Source organism: Mustelus asterias, chromosome 4 (assembly GCF_964213995.1).
Source record: "Mustelus asterias chromosome 4, sMusAst1.hap1.1, whole genome shotgun sequence".
Classification (NCBI taxonomy): Eukaryota; Metazoa; Chordata; class Chondrichthyes; order Carcharhiniformes; family Triakidae; genus Mustelus; species Mustelus asterias.
Genome location: NC_135804.1, coordinates 20355416 through 20370708, shown reverse-complemented (window position 1 = coordinate 20370708; position 15293 = coordinate 20355416). Strand labels below are relative to the sequence as shown.

Genomic DNA, 15293 nt, shown 5'->3' with positions numbered 1-15293 from the left:
CTATAATCTGCACTTAAATTGACAATTGTACCCAAATGAAAACTCTACCCAAAAATGGGGCTGGAAACACTCAACAGGTCTGTCAGCATCAGTGGAGAAAGATACAGGGGCCAATTTTCCAATTCCGCCTGCCACGGGAATCGTAGTGGGTGAGGAGCAGACCCTGGAACGGTGTGTTGACCTCGGGCAGGGTTTTCTCGTTTCGGGGCAAGCACAGCTGGAAAATCCCACCCACAGAGTTAATGTTGCAAGTCGAAAACTTCTTCAGAACCCTAAATCAACTTTGTTTATTTTCAATGACTCTGTTTAAATAAAGAAAACTAAATAAACTGTATCTTAGTGGGAACCAAGCTTATTTTCCTCCAGAACATCTCCAGCATAAAGTTTGGCTTTCACTGAGGATGTGCGTTGTGTATGTTCTACAGGCAAATTAAAATGAATGCATGCTCTCAAGAAAAAATAGGATACAGATGACAACAGGAAATGTCTAAACAGTGTCAGAAGAGCTAAAGGAGAACATGTCTTACAATAGGAAGTTGCAATTTGCTGCAGGGGCTAATTATTCTTACGAAGGGATTGCATATCTGTAATTTCTTTCCTTCAAGCAAATTTGTTATGGAAAGTACCAGGAAACCTAGGCACAAAATGTAGGCACAACACTCCGGTGCAGTGCTGAAAGAGTACTGCATTGTTGGAGGTGCCGTTTTATCTTTGGATGAGATGTCAAACCAAGACCCCATGTGCCTTCTCAGGCTGGTGTAGAAATACAGATGGCACTATTTCAAAGATGAGTAGAAGGGTCTGATGGCCGGACCAACATTTATTCCTGAACCAACATCATAAGAACACTGCTTACTGTGGAAGATGGCTGTGTGCAAATTGCCTGTGACATTTCCTACACTACAACAGTGATTATATATATTTTTAAAGTACTTTGTTGGTCGTGAGACATGCTGAGGCCATGAAAGGTGCTACTTTTATGCTAGTAAAGGGTCTTATTATTATTTATTAGTATCATAAGTAGGCTTACATTAACACTGCAATGAAGTTACGGTGAAAATCCCCTAGTCGCCATACTCTGGTGTCTGTTCGGGTACACTGAGGAAGAATTTAGCATGGCCAATGCACCTAACCTGCATATCTCTGGACTGTGGGAGGCAACCGGAGCACCCAGAGACAAGGAGAGAACATGCAAACTCCACACAGTGACCCGGGGCTGGACTTGAACCCAGGTCTCTAGTGCTGTGAGGCAGTAGTGCTAACCACTGTGCCACCCTGTACGTCTTGTATCAGTTAGTGCCAATTACCCTATTACACAGCACATTTCTTTAGCAGTCAGTCGTTATTCAACCAAGTGAATTTGTTAATCATCAGTCTGGTTTCTGTTCATCATTGGAAACTTATCAACTCCCAGTCTGTCTGGCTCATCCATATTGTAGCACATATTTAGAAAGACATACCCTATCCTGTTTCCCAAACCTCAATAGTCATCATCCTCTAACCACAGATTTTGCTTCCTTACCCATTTCCCCACACAAAGACCATCTGCTCAAATGTTCCCTCAGACATACAATTGCAGAACAATAACTTTGATAGGTTATTTCAGCATGTTGTGGTTTAAAGACCATAACAACATGCTTTAAAAAAATATAATCTTGCCCTGTTACATTACACATACACCAAAGCAGAACTCATCGAACAAATGCCTTCCAATTTGTTCAAGTTTGCTGTGACATTTGTTGTTAACTTGATTAACCCTTTCATCCATCAGAGATCTACAATTCGAATCAGCTTCTAGATCTGTAAAATTAACATTATTTGTTACTGCTTTCGAGGTGTCATCCTTGCTATCCAATGCACATCATCCATTCTGATACTGCAGAAGCATATTTAATCAGTTGTCCTGTATTCAGGGTGATAAAATGAACTGAGAAGCAGTGAATCACAGCAGCGTATGATGTCAAGCACTCCCTATCCTGGATTCAAGCAGACAAAGAGTTTTGTGAGAGGAATTGGGAGTTTCAGTGTTAGTAGTTAGTGTTAGTGGTTGCAGTCCTTTGAATTAAGTATTTTGAGGTGAAATGGCAAATTAAAAACACAATCAGCAAAAAAAATCCTTAAGTTTTAACCTTGAGAGAGGGGGCAGGTCCTTGATGGAGGGAAAGGATATAACAGTGACAGTTCAGCCTATCTTGATTAGTGTCATGAGCGATCACTGATGTTTGGTTTAAACCTCAGAACAGTGATGGCTCAGTAGGATGCTAACTACAATTCCAACCCTGTAACTAGCAATAAACATATCCAGGAGTTAAGCCTAAGAACACTTGTGTACATATCCATCCATATTTACCAAAGAAAACTTCTATAATTATTTTTATTCATTTGCGGGTCATGGGCATCACTGGTTAAGAACATAAGAACATAAGAAATAGGAGCAGGAGTAGGCCATCTGGCCCCTCGAGCCTGCCCCGCCATTCAATAAGATCATGGCTGATCTGATAGTGGTTTAGTTCCACTTACCCACCCTCTCCCCATAACCCTTAATTCCCTTATTGATCAGAAATCTATCTACCTGTGACTTCAACATATTTAACGAGGTAGCCTCCACTGCTTCAATTGGCAGAGAATTCCAGAGATTCACTACCCTCGGAGAGAAGAAGTTCCTCCTCAACTCTGTCCTATACTAACTCCCCCTCATTTTGAGGCTGTGTCCTCTAGTTCTTGTTTCCTTTCTAAGTGGAAAGAATCTCTCTGCCTCTACCCTGTCGAGCCCCTTCATTATCTTATATGTCTCCATAAGATCTCCCCTCAGCCTTCTAAACTCCAATGAGTACAAGCCCAATCTACTCAATCTCTCCTCATAACCCCCTCATCTCCGGTATCAACCTGGTGAACGTTCTCTGTACTCCCTCCAAGGCCAATACATCCTTCCGCAAATAAGGGGACCAAAATTGCACACAGTACTTCAGTTGCCAGCATTTATTGCCCATACTATCTGTATGGAGTTTGCACGTACTGCCCATGTCTGTGTGTGTTTCCTCCGGGTGTTCCAGTTTCCTCTGACACTCTAAAGATGTGCTCGTTTGGTGAATTGGCCATGCTAAATTGACTCTTGTGTATGGAGGATTAGCAGGGTAAATATGTGGAGTTACGGGCAAAGGGTCTGGGTGGGATTGTGTTCGGTGCAGGCTCGATGGGCTGAATGGCCTCCTTTTGTACTGTAGGGATTCTATGATTCTTCGAGGGGTGCAGAAAAGTGTAGCTATGAGGTTGGGACTATTTTCCTTGGAACAAAGAAGGCTGGGCAGTGACTTGATGGAGATGTATGAAATTATGAGAGTAAGATATAGAATGGACAGGATAAAAACTTTCCCCTCGTTGGGGAAGTCCAGAATCAAGGGACATAGGGGACATGACGTATTTATGCAAAGGTTGTTGTTGTTGTCCAAATTCACTGCTTTATTTGCTGGTAGAGGCAGAGACCCTAGACTCCTTTAAAAGTGTCTGGATCTACAGATTATTATCTGAATGGCTTTAAACTAGGAGAGGGGAATGTGCAATGAGACCTGGGTGTCCTCGTACACCAGTCACTAAAGGTAAGTATGCAGGTGCAGCAGGCAGTAAAGAAAGCAAATGGTACGTTGACCTTCATAGCGAAAGGTTTCGAGTACAGGAACAGGGATGTCTTCCTGCAATTATACAGGGCCTTGATGAGGCCACACCTGGAGTATTGTGTGCAGTGTTGTTCTCTTTATCTGAGGAAGGAAATCCTTGCTCAAGAGGGAGTGCAGAGAAGGTTTACCAGACTGATTCCTGGGATGGCAGGACTGATGTATGAGGTGCGATTGAGACTGTTAAGATTGTATTTGCTGGAGTTCAGAAGAATGAGGGGGGATTCTCATAGAAACCTATAAAATTCTAACAGGGTCAGACAGGGTACATTCAGAAAGAATGTTGGGGGAATCCAGAACTAGACTGAGTATGGGGGGGTAGACAGTTTGGAAGAGAGATGAGAAGAAATTTCTTCACCCAAAGAGTGGGCAGCCTGTGGACTTCTCTACCACGTAAAATGGTTGGGGCCAAAATAGTCAATGTTTTCAAGAAGCAGTTAGATATGGAACTTGGAGCGGAGGGGATCAAAGGTTATGGTGGGAAGGCAGGATCAGGATATTGAGTTGGATGATCAGCCATGATCAGAATGAATGGGGGAGCAGGCTAGAATGGCCAAATGGCCTCTGCTTGCTTCTAGTTTCTATGTTTCTATGGGCTGGGCTCAGGCATGTGGGATTAGAAAGTGTCCTTGGGCCAGCATGAACAAGATGGGCCGAATGTCCTCCTGAATCTTAATGGAACCAAAACCACAATAGGTGTCACATGTAGACCATACGGCAGTAGCCCAGACGTGTTAGATGGTGTCAATGCTGAAATTAGACAACTGTGTAATCAAAGCAGAGTGAATACGAATGGATGATTTTAATCCTAACATAGGCTGGGAAAGACAGACATGGACCTGCCGGGAAGGTAATGATTTTCTGGAGTGTGTCTGGGGTCGCCTCCTATGGCAGCATGTCTTGGATGCAACAAGGCATCAAGCATTACCGGATCTAATACTGAACAATGAACCTAATATAATTTGTGACCTAGGTGTTCGTGAGCACTTGTCAAATAGTAATCATCCAATCATCCAATGCAGAGGAGATTTACAAGGATGTTGCCTGGATTTGGTGGCATGCCTTATGAGGATAGGTTGAGAGAGCTCGATCTGTTCTCCTTGGAGAGATGAAGGATGAGAGGGGACCTGATAGAGGTTTATAAGATGTTGAGAGGTATAGATCGGGTGGATTCTCGGAGGCTTTTTCCCAGGCTGAAATGGTTGCTACGAGAGGACACAGGTTTAAGGTGCTGGGGAGTAGGTACAGAGGAGATGTCAGGGGTAAGTTTTTCACTCAGAGGGTGGTGGGTGAGTGGAATCGGCTGCCGTCAATGGTGGTGGAGGCAAACTCGATAGGGTCTTTTAGAGACTTCTGGATGAGTACATGGGGCTTAATAGGATTTAGGGTTATAGGTAAGTCTATTTATAAGCCTAGTTAGGTAGGGACACGACCGACGTAACTTGTGGGCCGAAGGGCCTGTTTGTGCTGTAGTTTTTCTATACCTAGTTGCCTGAGAGCCAACCACATTACTGTGGTTCTGGAATCATATGTAGGCCAGACCAGGTAAAGATGGCAGATTTCCTTCCCTAAAAGACATTAGTGAATCAGATGGATTTCCAACAATTGTTTCATGGTCATCAGTAGATTCTTAATTCTTTTACTTAATTCAAATTCCACCATCTGCCATGGCAGGATTTGAACCCGGAGCCCTGGAACATTAGCTGAGTTTCTGGATTAACAGTGGAGCGATAATACCATTGGGCCACCGCCTCCCCCAACAGCTCATGGTTGTTGAGGTAACAACTCTATGTGAATCAGAGCAAAGTCAAATAGATTTATTCGAAAGGAAATGTCTTCCTATTTTTAATGCAGAAAGAGGAAGAGAGAAAGAATGAGAGAGTAAAACAGAATGGAAAAACATGCAATGACAGCTTCTTCTTCACTCCCTTCCCATGCCTAGAGACATATGAAGCACATGCATAAACATGTCTGCTTCCGTAGCTTGCTTCTCCCGGAGCAGGTCGCTGTTGCCACAGGCTATAGCTTGGGGTGGAGAGTTGGGGGATGGGGGGCAAGGGAGAAGGTGGGGAAGGGGGCTCCACTCCACATCAAGCATGTCTGGACAGGAGACTCCCCCACTCGTATTGCTTGCCATAGACATATTGGAAGGAATTACAGGTTGATAATCAGTCTGCTTGGCTGTGCAATGCACACATCTTCCTTGGTCATTGACTCAAACCCAGAGCTTCTGGCTCAGAGGCAAGGCCACTATCCACTGTGCACAAGCCATCAGATAGAGCGAAAGAGGGAAGGGAAGAGTAGATAAAGTCTAGATGGAATGGTGCAAATTAGGAAGTTTTTCCTAATGAAGGATGAAGCAGAGAAGCCACGATAAGACAATATGGAGAAGATTCATTTGACTTTACTTTGAGAAATTCAGATTGACTGGTTCTAACAATGTGTCATTATGCTGCATGGTGTCTCCAAGAGTTATCAACACAAATATTCTGATCTCAACATTGTAATCATTGAAATTATAGTGGGAAGACGAAGGAATTAAAAACAATCATATATAAATCAAACTTTAGTCTAACCTAACTAGAATCTTGGGCATTATTTAAGCATTTTACTCCAGACAACCTTTATGTACTCAACCACAATTATCCAATTACAAAGGGTTGTGAATGTAGCCCAGTCCATCATGCAAGCAGCCTCCTGTTCACTGACTCCATCTACACTTCCCGCCACCTTGGAAAAGCATCCAGCATAATCAAGGACCCCATGCACCCTGAACATAGAGCGGGAATTTACAGCCTTGCTTGTCCTGAAACCGTAAAATCCCACCTGAGGTCAACTGACATTTCCATTGTCTGCCCCTCGCCCACTCCGATTCCAATGTCAGGCAGGGCGGTAAAATGCTGTCCATGCTTTCTTCCACCTTCTTCCTTCGGGAAAAGGATACAAAAGTCTGAGGACACGTACCAAACGGCTCAAGAACAGCTTCTTCCCTTGCTGCCACCAGACCTTTGAATGGACCTATCATATTTTAAGTTGATCTTTCTCTGCACCCCAACTATGACTAACACTACATTCTGCACCCTCTCCTTTCCTTCTCCCCTATGTACTCTATGAATGGCATGCTTTTTCTGTATCAGTTGAGGCGGGTACAATTTTATCTTTTAAAAAGCACTCAGACAGTCATATGGGTAAGATGGGTATTGAGGGATATGGGCCAAATGCAGGCAATTGTAACTAGCTTAGTGGTTAAAAACTGGGCAGCATGCACAAGTTGGGCCGAAGGGCCTGGTTCCATGCTGTAAACCTCTATGACTCTACAACAGCTTGCAAGAAATAATACTTTTCACTGTACGCCAATAAATGTGACAATAATAAAACAATTCAATTCAATTAAGACCGGTCTTGATTTAAATATCTGCAACTGACTCAAGAACAGTTTTGTCCCTGCTACCGTCAGACTTTTGAATGGACCCACATTATATTAAGTTAATCTTTCTCTGCATCCTAGCTATGACAGTAACACTATATTCTGCACCTTCTCCTTTCCATCTCTATGATTTGTCTTTATAGCGCTCAAGAAACAATACTTTTCACTGTACATGCGGCATGGTGGCACAGTGGTTAGCACTGCTGCCTCACAGCACCAGGGATCCGGGTTTGATTCCCGGATTGTGTCACTGTCTGTGTGGAGTTTGATGTGGAGATGCTGGCGTTGGACTGGGGTAAACACAATCAGAAGTTTAACAGCACCAGGTTAAAGTCCAACAGCTATCAAATAAACCTGTTGGACTTTAACCTGCTGTTGTTAAACGTCTTACTGTGTGGAGTTTGCACATTCTCCCCATGTCTGCATGGGTTTCCTCCGGGTACTCCCGTTTCCTCCCACAGTCCAAAGATGTGCGGGTTCGGTGGATTGGCCATGCTAAATTGTCCCTTAGTGTGAGGGGGACTAGCTAGGGTAAATGTAGGGGGATAGGGCCTGGGTGGGATTGTGATCGGTGCAGACTCGATGGGCCGAATGTGCTTCTTCTGCACTGTATGATTCTATGATTCTACCCCAATACATGTGACAATAATAAATCAAATGATATTGGCACCTATTTCAATGTGAACATTGATTACTGGGGGTTGGATAAAGACCTTTCGCTGTTGAGGCAAAGGGCAAGTTCGCACCAGATGGCGCTGTGCAAATGTCAGTCACAAATCTAACCCTCTTCCAAGTGTAACTAACGTACCTTTGGGCAGCTTCAGAGTTTTGCATAGATCGCATCAACAGCACTTCCGGACCAAGAATTTTTTTTTTCAAGAAATTTCAGCCAACTTCCTCATACAGTTAAATTGCGGAACATGCAAGATCTTTGTTTTGCAGCCATGAAAAACCCACTAGTTTTGGCCGTGTTGGTGTGTGCAAAGTGATCCCCTCCAAGGAACAGTCATTCTAACGTTCCTTGACCCCTTGCTGCAGTTTCCAGATGATTGTAATCGCCTGAAATTGATCTGCACCGTGCCCGAGGGAGCTGGGCACCCCACCGGCTCTCCCTGAGTCTGTTCAAAGCTTAGAGAAATATATAAAAGGAGGAGGGAGAGTGAGCTTGAGAGGGAGAGAAAATGTCTTGGAACAGAGACGGTCCGGATTGTATGTCGGAGCCGGAGAAAAGTCAATTGAAAAGGACTTTGGAGCTGGGCGCCGTTATGACAGTGTTCAGTCTCAAGAAGTCACAGCCGGAGAGGAGGACCTTGCAGGTGATCATGGAGACCCAGCAACTGTCCTGGAATAGGACCGCAGACAAGATCGAGGGTGTCCGTGAGTATCTCTTGCCCGCTGCACCTTTCAAAGCGCCGCTCGCTGTAATCGCAGCGGGACTCCCGCCCAGCGGCCAGTCCGTCCCCAGGCGAGTTGTTGCAAGATGTGGTGGAAGCGCTCACCATCACCCTGTGCTCAGGATCCACACAGGCGGGCTTTTTAAAATAATTACATTCCTTACTGCATCCTGACCATTGGACCATCATGGTTACTTCACAACTTTTTCAAAAATAATAAAACTTCATTTGCAACTTTAAAAAAAAATCTTTAAACTGTGTACCCAGGGCTGGGTCTTGTCATCAGGACATTGGAATAAGGAGGAATTGTGGGGTAAAGGGGCAGGAAAAACCTTGAGGTGGGCACCTTCCACTCCCTCCTCATCATCCTTCCCTATTAGTTGAACCAGGTCATCTGTTTTCTCAATCTTTTCCTGCCAGTACTCCTTGGATGCAAGGGGAAAATCAGTAAATAAGAAATTATAGGGGGTATGTTGAAATTAAGTATAGGATGGGTGGCACAGTGGTTAGCCCTGGTGCCTCACAGCGCCAGGGACCCGGGTTCAAAAGAGAAAATGCTGGAAAATCTCAGCAGGTCGGGCAACGTCTGTAAGGAGAGAAAAGAGCTGACGTTTCGAGTCCAGGTGACCCTTTGTCATCTCCCTGTGTCAGCGTGGGTTTCCTTCGGGTGCTCCAGTTTCCTCTTACAGTCCAAAGGTGTGCAGGTTAGGTTGAGTGATCCTGCTAACTTGCTCCTTAGTAACACAAGATGTGTAGGTTATGCTACAGTATATGTGTGGGATTACAAGAATAGGGTGGGGGAGAGGGCCTGGGTAAGATACTCTGTCAGAGAGTTGGTGCAGACTCAATGGGCTGAATGGCCTCTTCTGCACTGTAGTGATTCTATGATACTAACATTAAATGGATTTGAAAGACATAAACATTTGGTTTATATAAATAATGAAAAGGAGTAAGGGGGTACTAAATGAAAATCGTGCATAGACATCTCATACATTTATACAGAAAATGTGAATAGGTGAACTTTTAAGCAAAATGATGGGACAGTTGAGACCCATTGCCTGCAGTGCCTGTGCCATGTGGAAACTTCAGGATGTCCTATGTGCATAAGAAGTGTAACCATGAGATGCAGCACAAGTCACCACAGGGTGTACGGGAGACTGAGAATTTCCTAGATTCTATATTCCAGGGAGTGGTCACCCCTCAGCCACGGAGGGTTCAGGAGGGAAGTAAGTGGGAGGCTAGCTGCCAGGGTAGGAGGAGGTAGATAGTGCAGACATACATCAAACGTATGGCATTTTCAAACCGACTTTCAGTGCTAATTGCCAATGACGATGACAGCACCCCAGGGGAAGTGCAGTCCAGAGTGTATGCAGAACAAAGACACAATGTTGCACAGGCAACATGTAGGAATGCAGTGGTCAAGAGCCAGAGCAAAGGATATCATTGACCGACTGCAGGGCATTCTATAAGGGGAACCGCCAGGAATCGTGGACTGTGTTGGAACCAATGACATAAATTGGAGAGTTTCAAGAACTAGGGAGGAAGTTAAAAGAGCAGAACCTCAAAGGGAATAAACTCTGAATTATTCCTATTGCCTGCTGCAAGTAATCAATTTTGGCCAGTTCTTTTCTACCCCAGAACTGGCCCCAGGATTTGAAGCCCTCCGTCTTGCAGCATTTCCTTAGTCATGCATTAACCTCTTTCATTTTTTTGCTCCTATGTGCAGTACAAAGAGGAGATCTTATGCTGCTGTGAGGATACTTTAAGTTAGAAAATAGTGTGAGCGAAATGCAGGAGCAAATTTATATGCAAATTGTAGAATATATAGACTGAATTTTCTGGTCGTTCAGGCCAATGGGATTCTCTGGTCCTGCTGCAATGAACAGAGATTTGGCTGATTGCCAAATTCTGTGTCCTCCCTTGCAGCAGAGGCAGGGTGTGAACAGCTGAAAGATTTGACCATATCTTTTCCTTCAGGGGATGTGGGCATCATTGGCAAGGCCAGCATTTGTTCCCCACCCCTAACTGTCCTTGAGAAGTTGGTGGTGAGCTGCCTTCCTGAACTGCTATAGTCTATGTGATGTAGGTACATCTACAGTCCTGTTTGGAAGAGAGTTCCAGGAGTTCCTGGACTTTGACTCAGTGACAGTGAAGGAACGGCGATATATTTCCAAGTCAGGATGATTTGTGGCTTGGAAGGGAGTTTGAGGTGAGGGTGTTCCAATGTATCTGCTGCCTTTGTCCTTCGAAGCTGGAGAGGTCATTTGGAAGTTGCTGGTGAAAGAGTCTTGGTGAGTTGTACCTTGTGTATGGCACGCACTACTGCCAGTGTGCATGAATGGGGGAAGTGGTGGAAGCAGATACGATAGTGACTTTTAAGGGGCATCTGGACAAATACATGAATAGGATGGGAATAGAGGGATATGGTCCCCGGAAGGGTAGGGGGTGTTAGTTCAGTCGGGCAGCATGGTTGGTGCTGGCTTGGAGGGCAGAAGGGTCTGTTCCTGTGCTGTAATTTTCTTTGTTCTTGGAATGTTTAAGTTGGTACATGAGGTGCCGATTTTGTGGGCTGCCTTGTCCTGGATAATGTTGAACTCCTTGAGTGTCGTTCGGCTGCATTCATCCAGGCAAGTGGAGAGCATTCCATTACACTCCTAACTTGTGCTCTGTAGATGGTGGACAGGCTTTGGGAGTCAGTAGGTGAATTACTAGCCACAGAATTCCCAGTCTCTGACCTGCTCTTGTCGCCTCATGATTTATATACCTAGTCGAGTTCAGTTTCTTGTCAATGGTAACCCCCAGGATGTTGATAGTGGCAGATTCACTGATGGTAAGGCTATTGGATGTTAAGGGGAGTTAGTAAGAATCTCTTTTGTTGGAGTTAGTTATTTCCTGGCACATATGTGGCACAAATGTTACTTGCTACTTATCAACCCAAGCCTGGATATTGTCCAGGTCTTGCTGCATATGGACATAGATTGCTTCAGATTCTGAGGAGTCACAAATGGTGCTAAACATTGTATAATCAAGAGCAAACATCCTCACTTCTGAACTTAGGATGGCAAGAAAGTCATTGATGAAGCAGTTGAAGATAGTTGGATCTCGGACACTATCATTGAAAAATAATAGATTCATAGAATCCCTACAGTGCAGAAGGAGGCCATTTGGCCCATCGAGCCTGCACCAACAACCATCCCACCCAGGCCCTATCCCCGAAACCCAAATTAGTTACCCTGCTAGTCCCGCTGACACTAAGAGGCAATTTAGCATGGCCAATCAACCTAACTCGCACATCTTTGGACTGTGGGAGGAAACCGGAGCCCCTGGAGGAAACTCACGCAGGCACAGGGAGGTCCTGAGGAATATCTTGAAGAATTTCTGTAGCAGTGTCCTGGGACTGAAATGGGTGGCTTCCAACGACCACAAGCATCATCCTTTCTGCTAGGTATGACTTCAACTGGTGGACTTGCATCAATTTCAATTTTGCCAGGACTCCTTGATGCCACACTTGGTCAAATGATGGTTTGTTGTTAAGGGCAGTCATTCCCTCCTTCTCTCTTCAGTTTCAGCTCTTTTGTCCATGTTTGAACCATAACTGCTCCAAATGAGGGCAGGGGTGAGTGGCCCTGGCAGATGGATAGTGATAGTGGGTTGTCCTAATGTAGATGGAAAATAACAGTGTGTAGAACAAAGAATGGGAGATATTCCGGAGATGTTTACGTGATCAGCATGTTTCTAGCTTAAGGGAGAAGGAAGTAAGATCCAGTTCAAGGAAATGAAATGGGGCAAGTGGAACATGTTGCAGTGGGAGAGTATTCAGGGAATAGAGATCATAATATTGTTAAATTTGGAGCAGTTATGAAAAAGGAGAAGGAAAACTCTAATCTGAAAATACTCAGCTGGGGGAGGGCTGATTTCAGTGCGTTGGAAAAGGTGATCTGGCCCAGGGCAATTGGAATCATAGATCGGTGGGGAAACAGTAAGCGAACCTTCATAGAGGAGATGGTTTGGGTTTGGTATAGACATGTTCCCATGAGGGGCAAAAGAAGGGCATCCAAAGCTAGAACTCACTGGATGACTAAAGATGTACAGATTAAAATGGAAAAGAAAACTTAAACTTATGACTTGGGTTGGGTTTATAATTCAGTACAGAACCAAACTGAAAACAAAAAGTAAGGGGGGAGCAAAGAAAGGAAATTAAATGGGCAAAGAGGGAATATGAAAATAAGTTAGAGGGAATGTAAAAGCAATCTGAAAATATTTATGAACACAAATAGTAAAGACGAAAAAAGGAGACCATCTTTTTTAAAGTTTATTTAGTAGTCACAAGTAAGGCTTACATTAACACTGCAGTGAAGTTACTGTAAAATTCCCCTTATGTGGAGGACTTGGCTGAGGCACTAAATTAGTATTTTGAGAATGCTGCCAAAGGACAATAAAGGAAAAGGTAATAGAGAAATTGGATAGGATAAAGATACAATGAAGATGATTAAAAATTTGGCAGCGATAAAACTAAAAAAGTCACCTGATCTCCATTGGATACATCCTAGGTTGCTAAGGGAATTAAAAGGGAAATTGAGGAAGCACTGGCCGCAATCTTCTAATCTTCCTTAGCTACGTGGATGGTGTCAGAGTTGCTGGAAGATTGCTATCGTAAAAAATCCCTATTCAGGAAAGGAGAGAAGAATACATCAGGCAACTACTGGCAACATAATGTCAGTGATGGGGAAACATTTAGAGACAGTGGCTGGGATTTAGTGCCAGTGATAGGAGTTCCCCCTCTCTCCATTCCCACTCCATCGGTTGGAGAACTGGTGGGAGTCCCACATCACTTCCATGGGGGAGGTTCAGTGCGATTTAAGTGCCCTCTGACACTTAACTGGCCTGTGTCAGGCCTTCCGCATAATCAAACCCACAGTGGGTCGGAAATCCTGTCCTTGAGAGCTGCCAGCCAGTCAGAGGCTGGCAGCTTTTCATTGCCCAGCCTAGATCTCAGGGCACAGGTGAGGGAGGGTTGGAGGCACAGGCAGGGGATTGGCTTTCATCTCTTCCTCCACTTCCTGATGCCGGGTCCCTCAATAGGGCACTGAGTGTCTGACGACAAGGGACCTTTCCTATGAAACCACAGGGTCTTTGGGAGACATGCAAGTCCCATTAAATCTCTGAACCACCACTAAATTCCGCTGGGCTTGGATAATTGTTCTTAAATGGCCTATTAATGTGCCTAATTTACATCCCACTACTGGCAGGCGGAATTCCCAGGTCAGATCCTTCCTGGCTCCACTTATTTGGGAAAAGTTTGCCCAACGCTGGCAATTTGGTACGGATATCTTTGTTAACTACCATCCAGTGGCCTAGATTTTACAGTCAATGGCAAAGCAACAGCACTCACTGCTGACCTTGAAGAAAGTCACCCAAAAGGATCTAGCAGTCTCTTTGCTGCAAACGTTTCCTTTCCTGGCAGCAGTTCAAGTATGGTGCCAACAACAATGATGTCGGCGAACAGAGTAAGAAGCCAATCACATTGATGTATCCTCATAGACAGCAGGCCAGGAAGTTAAAAGCAGCAAATCCCTTTACTTTAATTTTAAAGTTTCAGATAGCAAAAGAAATGATTACAATTGGATTAAGATAGAAGCTCAAGTAAAAATAAACAAATTGAAAAGTGCCTGAAAAATAGACGAACGTTTTTTATCTATGATGGATAAATTTGACATTTGGCAAATATAAAATTAACTTTTCAGGGACTGTGCATTATGTAATTATGAAGTGAGTACACTGTTCAAAACTCAGTTCCATCTCATTCAACAAGGTATAACTTTTTCAAGGGTTATTATAAAGTAAGATTGAAGCCCTTTGTCAATTCATAGGTTTTCCATTGGTTTCATTCTATTGGGGCGTGGGAGGGTTGGGGTGGGGAGGGGGAACCTCAAAACAGCACCCACTGGAGAACCTTAGAACTATTGACAGCAACTTCTGGATTTTTGCGATACCAAATGCGTGTGTGGACCCCAGAATTTGCTATCAGTTTCAGTGCAGCAGTGGCAGCAAACATCGGGACAAAACTTGAAAGCATTGTAAACTGTGAGGAGGACAGTATAGAACTTCAAAAGGACATAGATAAGTTGGTGGAGTGGGCAGATAGGTGGCAGATGAAGCTAAATATGGGGAAGTGTGTGATGATTCATTTTGAAAGGAAGAACATGGAAAGGCAATATAAAATAAGAGGTACAACTCTAAAGGGGGTACTGGAGCAGAGTGACCTGGGTGTACATGTGCATAAGTCATTAAAGGATGCAGGACAGGTGGAGAGATCAGTTAATAAAGCATAAAATATCTTAGGCTTTATTAATAATAGCATGGAGTACAAGAGCAAGGAAGTTATGCTGTATAAGATACTAGTTAAACCACAGGTGGAGTATTGTGTACAGTTCTGGACACTAAACCTCAGGAAGGATGTGAACGCATTGGAGAGAATGCAGAAGAGATTTACAAGAATGATTCCAGGAATGAGAAGCATCAGGCATAAAGATAGGTTCAAGAGATTGGGACTGTTTTCCTTGGGGAGGAAAAGGCTAAGATTTGATAGAGATGTTCAAAATCGTGAGCAGGCTGGTCAGGGTAAATAAGAAGAAAGTGTTCTCACTTGTAAAAGGATTGAGAACGAGAGGGCACAGATTTAAAGTGATTTGCAAATGAAGCAAATGCAATGTGAGAAAAAACTTTTTCAAACAACAAGTGGTTCATGTCCAGAATGCACTGCTTGGAAGTGCATCAGAAGCATGTGCACTTGAGGCATTA

The 15293-nt window shown here is 44.0% G+C and overlaps 1 protein-coding gene across 3 annotated transcripts in view; it reads left to right on the top strand.

The window, feature by feature from the left end:
* plcg2 (phospholipase C, gamma 2) overlaps positions 1–15293 on the top strand; it is a 262650-nt gene that overhangs the window by 80415 nt on the left and 166942 nt on the right. For 2 of the 3 annotated variants that reach the window (XM_078210629.1, XM_078210628.1), the window contains exon 1: positions 8033–8475. The exons of the other annotated variant lie outside the window; for it this stretch is intronic. In XM_078210629.1, coding sequence (XP_078066755.1) covers positions 8280–8475 — 196 coding nt within the window. In that variant the 5' untranslated portion in view covers positions 8033–8279. Of the gene's footprint in view, positions 1–8032; positions 8476–15293 lie in introns of those variants that run through there. 3 annotated transcript variants of the gene reach the window in all.